The sequence below is a fragment of the Dermochelys coriacea genome, chromosome 2, assembly GCF_009764565.3.
Source record: "Dermochelys coriacea isolate rDerCor1 chromosome 2, rDerCor1.pri.v4, whole genome shotgun sequence".
NCBI lineage: Eukaryota > Metazoa > Chordata > Testudines > Dermochelyidae > Dermochelys > Dermochelys coriacea.
The window spans coordinates 268,108,036-268,126,021 of record NC_050069.1 but is presented as its reverse complement, the minus strand read 5'-3'; the positions used below and the strand labels follow the sequence as shown (position 1 = coordinate 268,126,021).

The following is a 17,986-nucleotide window of genomic DNA, read 5'->3' as shown; positions in this document are numbered from 1 at the left end:
ATCACAGGTGCAGAGACTCTCCAGCTCCCAGCACAGCTCCAGGGGTAGCAGCACCAGTGCATCACCCCATTAGCACCTGCAGCAAGGACAGGGCTGGGAAAAGAGCATTGGAAGCCTCTGGCACCAGTTCAGGGCTGGGCTCAACAGCAAGCAGCAAAGAGACCACTAGGTAGGCTTCCCCCACCCCAACCCCTCCAGTGCAGGGCCCACTGCCAAGTGCCTATAGGACAAGGCCCCCAAGTCTACTAGAGAATCAGTGAGCAACACACTTCCACTGAGCAAGAACTGGGACCAGCCAGTCATTCCAGAGCCCATTTAACAGCCACAAATTGTGGCTTGTCTGCCCACCTGACCCCCAGCCCCATGGGGGAGAAAGGCAAGACTGCATAGCCCATTAACTGAGACCAGTTAACTCCCAGCACCCACCTCATCCCAGGGCTTTGGAGTTACCTGTGACTGGCTGCAGCTGATTCACTCCTGAATACATTGGGGAACCAAGCACAGTGCCCCTGGAAACTCAGAGAGCCTTCATCTTCATCAGTCTGGAGGAAAAGAGGCCCCCCTCCAGCCAGAGCTGGGCTAAAGCAGTGAAATCCTCCTCCCTCTAACAGGAAGGGTAGGGCCCAGTAGTAGCCTCAGCACAGAATTGGGCTGAGTGACTCCTTTCTCTCTCAATCAACAGCCACTAAGAAGAATCTATCACCCCCTAGAAACCTACACAGCCAGCCAGGACACCAGCTTTTATCAGGTAGGCGAATGGGTGGAGCCTGAGTGTTGCAATGACTTCTGGGAGGCAGGGGGCGTGGTTTAAAAATCCTGCCTTATATAAACCATGTTGGTAGCTTTAAGAGGGATATTTTTTTTTTTTTTAATCTTATCCCTTCCTGCTGCCTTTAGGTCGTTTCAGGCCTGGCTGTGCTGCCTTTCTCCCTGTTGCTAGGCTAGTTCCAGTGTTGTGGGGTGTAACCGCAGCTCATTGTAGAGCAGTAAGGGGAAGAAGAGGGGGACTGCATGGGCACAGTGCAATGGAGGGAGGTGGCTAGCTGGTTTGGTGAGAGTCACTTCGCTTGGGGGAACTGGGCACCGGTACAGGCGTAGAAGGAGCGAGGATGTTGAGTTACTGAGGGGAATAGATAAGTGGGAGCAGGCAGTTGTCCTTTTCCCCAGGAGTTGTATCCTTGCTGTATTTCCTTCATGCACGGCTCCCCCAGCACATGCCTTTCGGTCAGAGGTTGTTCCAGAGACATGCTCTGAGGAAGGAGAGCTGGGCTCTGGACCCCTACAGAGAGCAATGGGGCTCCTCTAGCTTGGCCTCCCCAGGTAGTCTGAGCTGTGTGAAGGTGGGGTTGCTGGAGCCCTGGCCCTGATCCAACACTCAGCAAGCTTGGGTTGGGGGAGGTGGTGGATGGGCCACTAGCAGGAACATCTGAGAATGGCTTTGTTGCTCTTCTCTCTCTCTGAGGTTGCACTGCACTGAGTCACCAGCCCAGCGCAGGGTGGTGCCATGGCTAATCTGGTGGGTTTGTTGGGGAGGGGTCTTGAATCAAGGTTCTGACCACCTGTGGCATTGAAAATCCCATGAGACTCCTTGTAAGCATTACTTCAATGTCTTGCCTAAACTTAATGTAGGTAATTCCATTCTCCCTTGTAAAGTCCCCACTCCCCATTTCACCATTACATCACGTGGGCTGTTAGACAGCTGCGCTGTACCACCCCAGAGGTGGCTGCATTTCAGTGATGACTGGACTAATCTTTCCCTATATAAAATCAATTAACTGTGAGGCCCTACCTACATAGCTAGCTATCACTGGGAGGCTGAATTAAGCCTTATTTCTGAGGTCTGTTTAATTGATAAAGCGCTCTGAGACCCTTAGATGAAAGGCACCATAGAAAAGCTAAGTCACGTGGGTCACTTCCATAGAGTATTACACTGCATGCCGCTGAACATCCCATCCTTGGGGCTTGGAATGTGGTGACTCTTGCATTGCATCCTGGGAAGAGGCGTGTCGGGCACAAACCCCTGTCGAAGCGGGGTGAGTGCAGATCTGTGGGAACAGCCAGAGACCTAACCTGGCAAGGAAGACTTTGTGCAGCCCCATTGCCAAGCCCGGCTTTGCCCAGAGCACTTGGGAGAGGGGTATGGGTGTCCCCTCCAAACCAGAGAGAATGGACAGCTCTGGAACCGGCTCTGACAAGTAGGTTTCCCTGGGTCGCTGTGGTGAATCTGTCTTGTTCACACAGCAATGCTCCCTGAGGCCCAAGGGGGTGTCCACAGGGGTGCCTGCTATAAACAGCCTGCTCAAGTTTTAGAAGCCATGCACTAGTAAATGCAGCCAGTGGTGTAATTATGGCTCAGATTCAACCCTGCTGTAGCTCTGCCCAAGGGCGGTTACGTCTATGAGCCAAAGTCAGCGGTGGTGGAAGTGAGACAGAAAATGAGTGTGAGCAGCAAAGGGACTTCCCTTTGCACCCACCTGTGATGGGGTGGGTTTGCAAAAGGGTTGCAGCTCATGCCGACGGGTTTAGCCCGAAGCCTGCCCCTGCTTACCTTGGGCTGCAATTTGGCCCATTGCCGCATGAGCTTCCAGCTAAATTCTGCCGACCTCCCCAAGCTATTTGTCAGTGCAATAGGTTGAGCTAAGGGATCGGTGAATCTATATGCCTGGCCTCAAATTAGACAAACAGGAGAAACAGCCCCTTTCCAACCAGCATCATCCACCTGGTTGGCTGAGGATTTTAACCTACAGCTGGGCCCAGTCCTAACCTCCCTTTGTCCTGGCAAGATTGGCCCCAGCTCAAGGCTTTACTTAAACTCTGGGTTATCTGATGCAGGTGGGAGAAGAACAAAGCTGTATCACCTTAGCCAATGACCTGGCTCTGTACTTATTGGAAAACCTCCGGAGACACCCCTCACCTGCCTGTATCCTGGTTAGCTTTGTACATTCAGAGCTCCATCATGTCTTTCTAGCCAGTATTTGGGCTGATGTGTTTATGTCAACCTTAACAGTCGCAAGGGTCAGGTTTTCATCTGCCGTTCAGATTTCCCATACCAATGCCACAGATTTTACAGAGGGGACTAGTTAAAGGGCATTCTGCTAACTTATTTTCTCTGTTCCAACTTGGGTAACTACATTCTGCCTCCCAAAATTCCCCTGTGGTTTTTATTGACTCAATTATTCTGATCGAAATTGTCATAGGACATGGCTGCGTGTTGTCATTCAGCGACTGCCTTTCTCCTCAGAGGTGGCTGCCCTGCAGTGGGAACTGAAGTGACTCTTGAGCATAGTTTCTATGGAGTTCCCTTGTGCTGAAAGATGTTGGCAGAAAAAATAATACCCAGCCCTTCTATAGCGCTTTTCATCTGTAGATCTCAAAGTGCTTTACAGAGGAAGACAGTATCATTATCCCCATTATACAGATGGGGAAACCGAGGCACAGGAAGGGGACGTGACCTGTCCAAGATCACCCCGTAATGGGTCTTGGGAGCATGGCACATTTCAAAAAGCAAACTCCCGTTCTGTTCTGCCTAGATTTTTTTGTACCGTGCCTATCGCTGAAATATCTGCTGGGGCTGTAGCCCAGGGTTCACTTTGGATCAGGTTTATACAGCACTTTATGTAATGTACATTGCCAGGCAAAACACGGAGGCTGGGGTGAAGGCAGTAAATATATTGCAGTGACTTACAGGGAAAATGTGAATGTCGTTTAAAGAAACACAAGCTGAAAGCTGGCCCATTCGAAGTGAGGTTTACAATTTAAAAAAGAACAAGTGTGAATGCAGGGTAAGGTACCCAAATCAACTTAACTCTGACCTCGTACCCCTGGCATCCTCCACAAGACGGAGAGATGACAAGCACGTCGGCTAGCTGACAGCCGTAGCACTGGTACGTACCTGGGCTGCTAAGGGTTTCTTAGAATCTGTTGCTATGGAATTCCACCTGATGATGCAACATATCAAAGCACCTGGCCTCTGGTTTCCACAGCAGCGTGTATGCAGCCTGAGCCATGGGGTATGGGGGGGCTTAAGAGATCTTCAGCACTAGCAAGCCTGGCTGCTGGGGAAGGGGAAGGGTTTAAAATGACTGCAGTCTTTCCAGCCCAGGGATAAATACTAGGAAGGTGGCAGCAGGGATGGCTGGGTCTTGGCTTTGTATTTCTTTAATACCTTCTATCCACAGGTCTCACCATAGTAACTGTCGCCAGAGAACCAGAGCAGGTGAGACACGTTAGTTAGCTCAGCCTCTCGAACGCTGGTGAGGTTGGCCAGTATCGTTATCCCCATTTTGCAGATGGAGAAACTGAGGCAGAGAGGGGCAGTGAGTTGCCCAAGGTCGCCTAGTGAGTCAGTGGCAGAGTCAGGAATAGATTCCAAAGCTCTGGATTCCTCGTCCTTTTCTGTAACCACAAAACCCTGCTTCCTCTCACACACAAGAGAGGCCCTGCCAATCTCCTGCCTTGGGCTGTGTGCGGGCTCCATCAGTGAATGGTAACATCGCCTCCCTGAATCTCACCTGGCCCCAGTGTAGCTAGATCCTGTCACTGCCCCAGTCACTGCACTGCTGCCCTTCGTTGGGGGTCAGAATTAAATGCTGTCGTGCTCTAGCAATTCAAGGTATTAGGTGACAGTGGTGGGACTAGTGCTTGGGGATTGCTAGCTCCCAGCCACATGCTCATTTCCCTAGGCCAGGGAGTGGCCAGCCAAACCCCATCTCCTCTCCTGGTACTACAGAGCCGAGCCAAGGGCTTCCCTGTCCTCCCTCCGGCCACCTGGGGCGGGGGGGGGGGTCACCTTGACTTTGCCGTTAACCAAGCAGCCTGAAGCCTGTCACGGGATCGCAGCTGTGCAGGTCTGTGCCAGAGCTGCTGACCTGCTGCCGGCGTCCTGTCTACCCAGCCGTGGCCGCCCACTCAGACACTCTATAACTTGCCCAGGATCTGAGGAATAAGCAGGAGCAGAGCTAGGCCAGATATGGCCGGGCAGGAGCCAGGCAGCGGAGCCTGAAGATCCCGAGCCTATTTCTGGGTGAAGCAGGGAAAATGGTGCCGGAAAATGGGGGGCTGTTCAGACATGGAGGCTCTCCCAGCTGCTGGGGGTGAGACAATCAGGGCAGCAGATCCTAGCTCTGCTCTAGGAGTTATTTGGGGCCAGTTCTGTGGCCTGGGCTGTGCAGGGGTCAGACCAGATGATCACAATGGTCCCTTCTGGCCTTGGAATCTAGAAACCCTGGGGTCAGAGGCACAGAATAGGGGGTTGTCTTCGGGCCCTAAAGCCATGGATGGCTTGGGGGGCAGGGTTATGACATAAGGGGGTCCCTCTGGAGAACCCAAACTGGCTGGGCTGGGCAGGTGGACTTGCCACAATTCCATGGGGCCCCAGAATGCAGAACCAAGTTGATCCTGCTTTTCTCTTCCCACAAAACACTAGCTAGAGAACTGGGAACAAACGGGTCAGCCGAAAGAAAGACGGGGCTGGTGCAGTGGCCCAGGAATATCCGTAATCCCAGTTTGTGCCACCCTGATTATTTGTATTGCCAGTTCTCAAAGTGCTTTACAAACGATGGCGGTGTCGTGCTCCCCATTCAACAGATGGGGAAACTGAGGCAGAGAACGGGGAAGTGACCTGCCCATGGTCACCCAAGTCATTATTGGCAGTACTAAGGCTAGAGCTGATGTCGTAGTCCAGTGCATTACTCACTGCACCAGGTCTAAAACACGCAATGAGCCAGCTAATCCATCAACGCGCCCGAGAGAAGACCATCTCTAGGGTTGAGCTAACCCATGCTCTGCCACTGGGCCCGTGTTCTACGAGCCACTCAAGGCAGCGTCCTGCTTGGGGACCAGCTGCCGTCAATTTAAGCAATTAGGTCTCAGCTAAATCTGGCCTGGCTGTCAGGGTTTCCCCGTAGTGGCATTAGTGTGATCGAGTGTGGAGCAGCCACTCAAAGAGCTGCCCGGCAGCCTGCCCAGCATGGAGCAGAAAGAGGCCAGGAAGCGTATGTAAGGCCTACAGCACCATGCACATTGCAGGAGCGTGCTCGGAGCAATGGCTGCAGCGGAGCAATGCCCAGTGGTGCTCTCCCCTCGCACTCGTAACCACGGCTCTGTGTCCTTGGGAATCCACCAGACCAGCAGTTCGCTTTCTCCCCAAGGAAGGAACCAGTAAATTAGCCCCCTCCGTAGCCAGACGCTCACCTGCTCTCAGGGCCACGGTCTCCCTGATCTGTTCAGGGAGGAGGTGGATAATCCAAAGCAGGCAGGGCGGGAGGATTAATTAGCTAATGTTCCCAAAGCGCTTGGGAGACGTTACCTGCTAATTATTATTATCGAGGGTGGGCTGCTGGGTTCACTTTCCCATTGCTTGGGGGGTTGTTCCTCAGCCATGTGGGGACTCTGGGGGTGTCACTTTCTGCCCACACTTCAGTCAGGGAGTGCAAACCCCCTCTGTTCTGCCTGGACCTTGTGTTTTGCTGGCCAGTAAAATACCCTCTCCCGATCTGCTCCAGAGGAAAAGAGGCTGCTAAAAGGATTTGGTTACAGTGCCCCCTCCCCACAAGACAAGCTGCAAAGCCATATGGACGCTGCTAGACCAGTTGTCATGGGGAGCTGCCAGGTCGGAGGACACCTGAGCCTGGCTATGGACTGCGAAGGTTCACCCCCGACTGCCTCTGTCGTTCCTGTCTCGAGGTGGGTGTCGGGAAAAGGCTGAATGGGCCAAGGCAGCTGATTAGCCTCCGGGGCCCCATGACAGTAGCTGGCCCGCGGGGATGGGGGGGCTGAGGACACGCAGCCTGGCTGGGGCTGCAGGATGAGGGCCAGGAGAAGGAGAGATGTTAAGGCTGATGGGGTGCGTTAGCTTGTAGTGTTATGTCTATTACATGCCAACCTCCGCATGCACCCGAGGCCAACGCCCCGTGGTGGTGGGCACAAATACGTAGTGAGAGACAGGCCCTGGCCCGCCAAGCCTACAGCCCAAATGGACAACAGCTGGGGGAAAAGGCTCAGTAGCTCCAGTGTATGGCTGGAGAATGGAGGCCAGCCTGATGAAGTTCTTGCCAAGTGCAGAAGGAAGAACTGAAGCTCCCAGTCGAGTGCCTTAACCGCGGACTCTTCCAACTGCGCATTCCCACCCGAGGGGGTTTCTTTCCAGCCTGCTCCGACCTCCAGCGGATTTCAGTGGCTCACAGCCACGCTATGCTCAAGAGTGTTTAGGACAGGAAGTGAAGAGGAATATTGTAGCCAGCTGAACCGGCCGCAGGAGGTTAGGGGAGCAGGATGTAAAGACCTGCCGGATTCAGCCTAACTTGTGCACATTGTATCGTGCTCAGAGCAGGACACAGGCCCTTAGTTTTCTATCTCAGCAGCGCAGCGCCGCCCTCCACTTTGCTGGGGCACTGGCTCAGTACTGACTTAGAGGGCAGAGCATCCCCCCTGCCCCCCTGAATAGCCAGCCCCACTTTCTGCAGCAGCTTTGATCCCCTTTAGAGATGTCCTCCTCTAAATAGGTCCCGTGCTGCTTTGAGTGGCCGGGCTGAGATGGAGGCAACCCAGGCAGGTTGTCCCCAATCCAGGTTGATTAGTTCTGTATGCCCTCCCAGCCACCGTGCAGGGCAGTTGGCTGAGTGGAGACTCACCGGTGCAAGGTGAGGCTCAGGGGTGAGGTGAGTGGGGGTGCAAGGGGCCAAGTCTGGAAAGCAGAGGGGGCTGCGGGTCAGGACTGAGGGGCATCAGCAGAGCTATGTGGAGAAACTTTCCCACCCAACTTCTTACGCTGCTCCAGGCCTCTAAAGCAAAAGCAGATGGAGAGAACTAGCTTATGCCGCTGTGAGCAAGTGGCGCAGCCAGGCCCCTTTGCCCCCAACTAGCTCGGCGAGCGGCTAGATCTGAGCCCTGCTAACCAAGCAGGACTCCCTGCCCCAAGCTAGCCGGTCACTGGGTCTCCCTATGCTCACCCCATCAGTAAGGCCATTCCTTTCCACTGCTGACATGGCCCCTGGAAGATGGGGAGAGACAGGGCCAGGAGCAGTGGCAGCACCCTAAAAGTAGCCCAAACCATGGTCTTGCCCCCCTGCGCTGCCCCTCTCCCTGAGGCACTGCCCCCCCATGCCCCTTTCCCCCAAGCCCTCGCACTGCCCCTTCCCCTAAGACCCCATTCCCACGCCACCTCTCTCCCCTAAGACCCTGCCCTCCACTTGCTCCTCTCCACCCCCTCCCGCCGTGGCTCGCCCTTACGGCCAGTAAACAGCCTAGCCTTCCCCCTTTTAAAAGTGATGGGGCCATGGCTCCCCCTGTTCCAGCACCCCTGGAAAGGGCAGCCTGGATGTGACCCCCAGTTGCCTGTGTCCCAGCCTGGTGTCATAACCACACAACCAGCCTATCTTTGGACCCATCAGCCTGCTTTGTTAGAGGGATCACACCCTAGACTGTTTGCAGCTGCTTATCTCATGAGTCAGTCTGCGGGTCAAATCCCCCTCTGGTGTAACTCTGCAGCCTTCAGTGGTGTAAAAGCTGGAAGAGCCTGGCCTTACTCCCATTCACCATCCCTGAGGCCCCCTGTGCAACTATAATCTGGGGTACCAACATGCCATCTTCTTGCTCCCTTCCCCTAGGTTGTGAGGGCTCTGTGGGAACAGTTGCCTTGACTTTAGGAACCAAGGGCCAGCAGCAGGGATGGAGGGTGTGGGGAGCCCTGTCAGGTTCACCAATGCGCTCAGCTTTTGAGGGGGCATGAACCCTGCAGACACTGGGGTAGCCTGGCAGAGGAGCTGCTGTGGGGGGCTTGCCACCCCTGTCCTCCAGCCCAATGCAGGAGTTAACGCTGCTTGGAACTCTACTGACCCCACCGAAGGCTGTGTCCCCGGCTGGGTCACTGGGGCTCGAACGTGGGGCCTCTGGATCTTGACGAGTGAGCTGCTGGTGCCTGAGCTCCAAGGCCCATCCTCTGTCTGCGAACCAGCCACCCGCAGAGGAGGACAGAGTTCCTCGCGGAGTGAGGGGGGCGTACGGCTGCCCACTGCACTTATCAGCTTGCATAGCCGAAGCCTGGCTGGTAGGAGGGGATTGTGCCCTGGTCCTAGACTCTGGGCCCATCCACAGCTGGCTCAGCCCCTCTGCTGTTCCCGGGAGAGGTTTCCAGGGAACCAGGGCGACATGCTCGGGAGGTGCGGCTCCTGCCTGTGCTCCCCACCTAGCTCCTGCCGGGTTTGGGCTGCCTTCACTCGAGTTGTTGGGGGGAACAACCAGGTCCATCCCAGACGGCGCCCTGCAGAATCAGTGCAGCGGTGGCAGACCCAGCGGGCTCTGGGCTGGATCCTCGTTAAAGGGACTGCCCATCTCTCTCCTCTGGGCTGCTCGCCATTTTCCTGTGCCAGGGCATAGATCTGGTGATCTCCTCCCACACTCCATGGCGCCTCACCCCAGCCTCCATCCTGCTCCCCACATTCCCCGATGCCCGCTCTGTCTCCTGTCTCTGCCCCGCATTCCCCTGCCCATCAGTTGTCTTCCCACCCTTTCTTCAGTGCCCCCATTTCCCTCACTCAGTTCCTGCACCTCCACATTGCTCTGGCCCCTCATTGCCTCCTGCTTCTCACACAAGGCCATGGGCAGTGGCCATCTCCTCTGAGGGCAGCTTGGCTTCCTGCCCACTGAGGACAACAGGAGATGGCAGCCATCTTTCCATGGGGGGGAGGGGGAGAGGAAAGAATGGTGGCCATCTTGGCTGAGGGCAATGTGTTGCTTCAGTCCTGTTGGGAACAGTGGGAAATGAAGGCCATTTTTAATAAGGGCAAAACCATGACAGGGAAAGGCCTCAACCTGGGAAAGGGCTTTACCTTGTGAGCAGCTTTAGAAAAACCTCCCTATTCGCCTGAGCCCTTGTGATACCCCCAAACCAGCCCCCTTGCTGGCAGAGAGGCCACGGACTGGCTGGGCCATGGAGACTGAACCCCACTCTCCCCGGAGATGGGTCCCTGGATTGAGACCCCTTGACCGGGGGTGGCGTGTGGGGGAAGCGAGCCCGGCTGCTGCCTGTGCTGCCCCAGGGCAGCCAGGCACCTCCACCCGCCCTGAATTCAGCCCCCGGGGATGTTAGGGAAAAAGGAGGGTATCTCGAAAAGAGGCCAAGGCTCAGCGGAGCCCGGGCCCCCTTCAAGCTGCCCCCAGATGCAAAGCGAAAAGGCTGGAGCGGAAGAGAAGACGAGCTGCTCCTTCGGCCTTTTCCCATCTGCTGGCCGCTCGCTGGGGAAGACGCGGTGAAACCCAGCTGTGGGCTAGCCGGGGGGCCGCCAGTCAGACACCGCTGCATTGGCTGAGCGTGTGGGAAGCCCGGGTAGGTTCGTTATTGATCTGAGCTCTCTGGAAGCCGCCGAGTCGATATGTCCAATGCCTGGCTCCCAGGCTAGGGTACAAGAATCCCACAGTAGGCTCTCGGGGCGGTTTGGGGACGGCGGAGGAGATTTCGCCCCTCTACCCCCCAAAATTGCCCGTCCCCTCAGCACTTCCCCTGCCCTTCCTGTCTGCGGTGAAAAGCAGGCCCTGACTAATGAATGCGCCTAGCTCTGAGCAGAACTGGAGCACTCTCTCCTTGCTCCCGCCCAGCCGTTCCCTTGCTGCATAGGCACCGCCAGGCCTGCTCGGGATCCTCTCCCCGCCACCGGCAGCCAGGAGCGACGGGCCTGCGCTGCAAATTGGGGGCAGCTCTGAATTCTCCCAAGGGGGGCGCCGATCCAGAGGCCTGCTTTGTGCCATCACTAGCACCATCTGGGGCGTAAGTGAGGATTTGCCCAGCGCAAGGCCAGCGGAAAGGGACTCCCTCCCAGGAGTGTGCGCGGGAGACCCAAATCCTGGGAGGATGCACTCATGCCTTCGCCCCTCTGGCCGAGAGAGAGGTAGGTGTTCCCGCTGGGTGTAAGTGTACCAGTGCCCTCTCTCCTAGCTGGAGAGGCAGGCTCACTAGCGGGCCAATGAGCAGGCAGCCCTCTGCAGGCCCCACAAATCATGATGCTGTGGCAGCTCTCAGGGGTTCTCTTTTAGCTCAGATTAATCGCTCGGGGCCTGCGGGCGCGGGCACTGACATTTATTTTTCCCTGTGGATGCTCCACCCCGAGGCCCCACCCTCAACCCCCGCTTCCCCTGAGGTCCCGCCCTCATGCCGCCTCTTCCTGCCCTCATGCTGCCCCCTCTCCCAAGACCCCCCCCACCTGCCCACCGTTCACTGCTCTCCACCCTTCCCCAAGCGCCTCCCGCAAGCTGATCTGCAGCCCCACCCAACAGCTGTGGCTGGTGGGTGCTGAGCACCCTCTATTTTTTTTCTGGAGCCCCAGAGCACCCACGGAGTCGGTGCCTATGCCTGTGGGTCTGGAGCAGAAGGTTCTGAGTTCTGCTCCTGATCACGGCCATAAACTCTTCTCCAGCCATGGAATGGTTACTAGATCTTTCAGCTGAGACCTTACAACCACGATCCCCATGCTATGCCTGGTCATTGCCAAGCTCTCAATGCCTGTCACAACACAAGAGGGATTTGCTGTAACTATAAATATCGCTGATCCTACTTCAGCCATCAGAGGGGCTAGAAGCTGGGCTTGTCAAGGCTGAACAGGTGAACTGCTACTGCCTGAGCAAAGGGAGTAATTCCCTGGCCAGTTAGCTCCCCCTCTAGTCTCCCACATCCTGTTTGGAATGGTGTCCTCCTCCTTAGAGGTGGCTGCATCTCAGTGGGGAGTGAAATGCAACCTATTGTATGACCTTCTGGGGTCCCTTCCAACCCTGATATTCTATGATTCTATGATTCTATTGTATATGCAGTATGTGGGAATGAAGAGCGATCCATGTATCTATTTTGAGTGCCCCATGACCTTCGAGCATCCTCCGCCAAGGGGAAAACAACAATATCCCAGAAGTTTTTAGAGGCCATTTGTTTTGCAAATTCTTCTGTGGATTTTTGTCCAACTTAGCGACAACCTTAACCGTGCTGATTTTAGAGGCGGGCCACCATTGGGGATTGAAATGGGAACCTGCTGCAAAGCTAGGGACCATGGGTTGCTTGCTAAAGAACTGAGCTCTCCGGCTGAGAGATAAAACATCCTCACATTCTGTGTGGCTCAGGCAGAGAGTGGGCGACATGTAACACACTCAGGCCAGTGGGTTATGCTTTAATCTTGGGCAAACTCAGGGTTTTTTACCTATGAGGCTGGAAAGGGGGTGGGACAAAGATCGCTCCTGGTTTGAGATCATTTAACATTTAACACAGCTGTTGGGGTTTAACAACATTTCCCCCTTCAATGGCATCGTGGCATGCATTAAGGTCTTTAAATCAAGAGTGGGTATCTTCAAAAGACATGCTCTAATTCAACCCCAAGGGATTGGGCTTGATGCAGGACAGCGTGAAGGTCTGTGGCCTGTGGGATACAGAAGATTAGGCTAGATTATCAGAATCAGCCCCGCTGGCCTTAAAATCTGTGACTCTATGCAATGGCCCCTCTTTGTCTATGCAGCACCAGCCATATCGCCTGATGTTGGAGTCAGCACTGCTCTGGGATGGGGGTTGTGATTTTAGTTAGTTGCTTTTGTGGCAAATCCAGCAAAGAAAACACCTTTTTTTTTTTTTTTAAGGATCCACAAAAAATACAAGCTATTATGTTGCTGGTTGTTTAAAATGATGATTGTTTTTCAGCAGAAAAAGCAGCAGGTTTGTTTTTTCTCTTTTAAAGAGGCATTGTCAGGTTAAAACTCCGGGCCCTGCAAACACTTTCTCTTGCAAGTAATCCTTATGTGCTTGGCCCTGCTGAGGCCAAGGCACTATTTGCGTGGGTATTAATCAGGTGAGAAAAGGTTGCAGCATTGGGCTCCACATAGTTAAAAGCCCATTTTCTTATCTATGTTGCAAATAACATGAGATTGTTGAAGCAAAAAGGAATTTCTCCCAGCTGGGACAATGAAACTAGGCTAGTCAGTTTCATGTTTGTTTCTTGTCAGTTTCACATTCAGGCTCTGGTGCCTTGTCCCAGTTAAGAGGAGGTTTATGTTATTATAGCTCTTCCCTTTATCACTTTCTTACATATCAGGATCTTTCTCCAGCTCGGGAACTGTCCCCATATGTACACTGTGAGCCTAGGCAGACCTGACAATGTCCCTTTCAACTAGACATATCAAACCCAGTGAACCCCCCCTCACATATGTCTGCTTAGAATCATTTTAGAGCAGGACAAGTGGGGCCTAAAATCTCCAGAGTCCTTTTCAGGATGTATTTCAAATTAACCCCTTCAGTGCTGAACAACGCACTTGCACACATTCATTGACACACATGTTACCGATGAACTCACTAAGGGCCTGATCCAAAGCCCACTGAAGTCTAAGCCAGCCTTTCAGTTGATTTCAGTGGGTTTTGGCTCAGGGCTTAAACCCTTGTAGGCCCTGTCTGTGACCAATACACAGAGCCAGGCTGCCCCCACAGCACGCTGGGGAAAGGTTTCCAGGAGAGGAAAAGGACACTGACTTAGTTCTAAGCTAGCTTACTTCAAGGCCTAGTGGGGATTTAAAGCCTGAAGTTCTCTGGTCCACCTGACGGGCCCCTCTCTGCCTTATGTTCCATCATGGCAAGTGTGAGGGGGCGTAGAAGCTGCTGTCCCAGAGGATGGGAGATGGGGCTTCTCAGTCCAGAGCCCCTGGCTTTTTAATGTTGTCTTCTCTTAGCTGCTTTTGTTGCAAGGTGGCTGCTTGCCTTTCTCGCCAGGAGCGGGTTTTCTCCATCTCTCTCTCCCTCCCAGCGCCCACCCTGGCAATAATTGGTCCGTCAGGCTTTTTTCAGTGGTGGGTTTGTAGACATTTTAAATGCTGTGTCAGATACTCAGATAACCCAGATAACTGAAATAAACACACAGGTACCTCCAAACCATCCCCTGCTGAAACATGCACGCACGCACACACTCCTCCCCAGAAAGCACACACACACACACACAGAGATCTGTACACACCTACCACACCAACAGAGACAAACACACACATACCCATCAGACAGGCAGAGACACACACGCACACGCACACACACACACCTCTGTACATACCCATTAGACAGGCAGAGACAAACACGCACACACACACACATCTGTTCATACTCATCTGACAGGCAGAGACAAACACACACACACACAGATCTGTACATACCCATCAGACAGGCAGAGACAAACACACACACACCACACACACACAGAGCCGTACACACCCACCATACACACACACATACGCACCACACACACACACACACTTCTATACACACCCAACACAAGGGCAGAGAAATACATGCACACACAGCTCTATACACACCTACCACACAACCAGAGACAAACACACACACACAAACACACAGATCTGTGTACACACCAACCACAAGGGCAGAGAAACAGGCATACACAGATACATGCACATCTATACACACCCATTACACAGCAGGAGACGCACATCCTGGTGTGTACACACACACACACACACTTTACTAATAATAACCCAGTGCCTGTCTCTAGTCCCTTTCTGCCAGGGGTTTACAAACATACATTAGTTAACTCTCACTCCTCCCCCACCCCATGTTGCAGGTCAGTGCTGTCCCTTTTACAGATGGGGAAATTGAGGCACAGAGAGAGATGTGTCTATAGTCCCACAGAGCCTCGATGATAGAGCTGGGGATAGAAAGTCCAGGTCCGTGCTGGGTTTTGGGCTCTGCCTGTCCAGTTTAGACCCGGAGCTCCTCGGGGCAGGGATCGTATGGCCTTTTGTGTTCCACACAGTGCTGTACACGCCAAACACACAATAGGTAGCCTCGGGCCAGAGCCCCTGCTTTCACCACTAGATGACACTCCCCTGAGCCATCCCATCAGGGAGCAGTGAGCATAGCTCCACACGGGGGCATACAAGGCTATACCCAGTGGTTTGATCTTTGCCTGCCTGCTAATGGGGAAAAATCCCCCCTCACATACAGCGGGTATGTAGCCCTTACGGTATGGGACAGGCTGATCTGGTGGGTCCTGACCTCTCTGTCACTGGAGGAGTTGTCCTGGCAGCCTGGACATGGCTGGGACATGCGTGTGTGTGTGCCCCATTCAGGGCAAGGCCCAGAGCAAACATATCATGGTGTTGGGTCCCTGGAGGAAGGGGAGGGAGCTGCCAGATCCAGGTACAACTGCACTGCTCAGGCCTCCAGGGCTGCCTCTGCCCAGCCCTGCTCAGCGAGGACGTTGTGGGGGGGTGAGGAAACGCCCCCCAGGCCCACGTGCAGGGCAGGAGAGAGATCCGGTGCCGCTGGCCTTTCCAAGGAGACCAGAGAGAGCTGAGGAGCAGGCACTGCTGGAGACTCTTATCCAAGCCTCTGACAAGAGGGGATGTGTCTGGGAAGGGAATCCCCTCCTGTCAGCTCTGCATGGGGCTGTGGCTTCAGGAGGCCCCTGGCACAGTTCTGTAACACCTCTCCCCTGTCCTCAGCTCTGTCACGCAGCCCCAGGCCCTCCCCTCCCCACCCGCTTCTGGCCCCTTGCTGCTCTAGGATGTGGGCCAGGCCTGGCAGCAGTGACCTGCGTGCTTTGCGTGAGTGAGAGCTCAGGGGCTGCAGGTCCATGATGGGGCGGATACTATTAGCACCGGGATCAGGGCAGGGAAAGGCGTAGGGAGGGATCACAGTGCACAGCTTGTCCCACAACTGCCCTGTCACAAGGGAGCATAGTCTAGCGGTTCAAGCCTTGGCCTCAGACTAAGCTAGAGCTCCTGGGTTCTTGTCCTGTCCCTTGTCACTGACTGTGGGCATGTCACTACACTGCCTGGTGCCTCAGTTTTCCCATCTATAAAATGGGGCTAGTGATCTTGACTGAGCAGCCAGGATGGAGCTGAGTGCCTGGGTCCACTACAGGGTTCTGAGATCAGTGGGTGGAAGGTGCCCTGGAAATGCCAGCTGAGTCAGCGGGGCTGGGAATGACTTTCAGGCTTACGGGACTGCGAAGGGCTCGAACAGGAAAACCCACTGACTGACCCCATTCAGCGGCTGTCATGAACGCTTGGATGCAGCAGGAAGCCAGGCCTGGGCGCTGGTGAACAAGATGGGAACGGGTGGGAGAGGCAAGAGGGAACCCGGGGGTCTGGCATATTCCTTTGGTGTAGTCCAGGGGCTGGACACTGGCTCCTGGAAAGCATCTGATGGAGGCTGAATCCCCCTCACCCCCGCAGGATAGGGAACGCCCTCCAGCCCCACCCCATGTTTGCTTCAAATACTGACCTCAGGCCTACACTGCGCCAGGGAGGCAAGGGAGTGTAGTGGGCAGGCGCTGGCCTGGGAGTCGGGCGAGACCCAGCCCTGTCGCCGACCAGACTTTGCCATCGCCCTGTGCCTCAGTTTCCCTCTTTGCACAATGAGGACAGGCATACCGAGGGCCTGGAGATCTAAGGAGGGAGCGTGGGTGCGGAGGGCTGCCCTGTGAGATACTTGCCCCCATGTTCTCAGCCCAGCAGGAAGGTCAGTGCAGCCCACAGCTCGGTCGGGCTTGGGGCGGGAGGGGGGAGCATCACGTCAAACAGCTGAGCAGCGTGATCTGATCTAACTTCACAGGGCGCTTTGGGTCCCTGGTGAGCTCCCCCAGCAGATGGGGAAGGGGCTGGGCCCCGATTGTTACCCGTGTCCCCAGAAAGGATGTGTATGACAGCCACCTCCCCTGCCTCATAACCGGGCTCAGCAGAGATCCCCCCAGAATGCAAACTCTGCTGCCCCCCCAGCCCCAAGCCGGCTGCTAATGTTGGTGTTAAGGCCCCAGGTCCCCGCCACGTTAAAGCCCCTCTGATCTCCCCCAAGACAAACACAAGCCCCTCTGTTATCATCCTGCTAGGTAGGTTCTCTCCTCTGCCACTCTCCAGTTTGCTCACTGCCTTCTCCCAGCCCCTCACTGCTGGGGTTCAGCCCCACACCATCTTCCCCCATCTACCCAGCCCTTCTCCTCCACCCTTTCTACACCCAAACCCTCCTCCCTCCCTCCTACCCTCCTTTTCTCTTGGCCATTCTGTCTGCTCTGGGTATTGGGGGTGGGGAGCTGCTTCCACACCCAGGTCAGGGACCCCCGGCCCCCCAGACCTCTCGGCCGTTCCTCAGCGGGGCGCGCTTTCACTTCGCCAACTCCCGGCGCCAGGAGAGATGCCAGGGCTTCCCTCCGCACTCACCTGCCTCTGCCGGGCACAGGCCGCCGGGGTCCGTCTGCAGCAGAGCCCCTTCAGCCTTGGCGGATTCTCCAGGCATGATCTGTCATCCAGAGGGAAGGCCCCGTGCACGTCTCCGGCTGCAGCCAGCGCTCTCGCTCTCCGGGCCAGGCAGGAATCCCACGGCTAATCAGCGAGGACAGTGCGTCGGTCGCTCGGCAGCCCAGAATGGGCTCTGTGACCTGCCCCCTCCTCCCCCCACAGCCCCAAGATGTGGCTGGAGGCTGCGCTGTAGCGGTCCTCGAGAGCCAGTGCATTAGTGCCGCGCGGGAGGGGGGGGACGGGGCTGCTGCTGCTCGAAGAGCCCTGTCATGCTGGATGATGTCAGCAGGATTTTTTCTCTCTCTTTCCCTCTCCTCTCTGTAGAGAGGCAGGGTGTGTGCCAGGCACTGCAGAGCCGGGCGGGGGGAAGGAGGGAGAGACGGAGGAGAAAGCGACTGAGCGCGCTGGCTGCACCATGCAAAGCCATGGCCTCCCTCCAGGGTAATTGCATCAGCCGGGGCCACAGCAGCTCCCTGATGCTGCCCCCTCCTTGGAGCGCAGGAGGGCTCGGTGGCAGGCCGGGGCCCGGTGGCTGCCCTAGGTCTGGGCAGGTGGCCCGGCGGAGGCGAGAGAGCTGTGCGGCAAGGAGCTGTGGAAAGGCCACGCGCCAGCCCCGAGGCTCACACCTGCGTGGGCCCGCGCTGGCTACCCTGTCACATCGCTGGGGACCCGCTCAGACACACACACGCAGGCACAGGGCCACGGGCCTGCACACCGACACCCCCGG

At 55.6% G+C, this 17,986-nt stretch overlaps 1 protein-coding gene across 3 annotated transcripts in view; it reads right to left on the bottom strand.

Annotated features, from left to right (window-relative positions):
• Positions 1–17,574, bottom strand: part of LOC119852328 (NAC-alpha domain-containing protein 1-like) — a 49,224-nt gene extending 31,650 nt beyond the window's left edge. The window contains exon 1 of one of the 3 annotated variants that reach the window (XM_038393556.2): positions 17,182–17,574. In XM_038393556.2, the coding sequence (XP_038249484.1) occupies positions 17,182–17,257 (76 nt within the window). In that variant the 5' untranslated portion in view covers positions 17,258–17,574. Of the gene's footprint in view, positions 1–450; positions 729–17,181 lie in introns of those variants that run through there. The other 2 variants (XM_043509789.1, XM_038393557.1) reach the window with 2 other exon arrangements.
• Between the last annotated feature and the right edge of the window lie 412 nt (positions 17,575–17,986).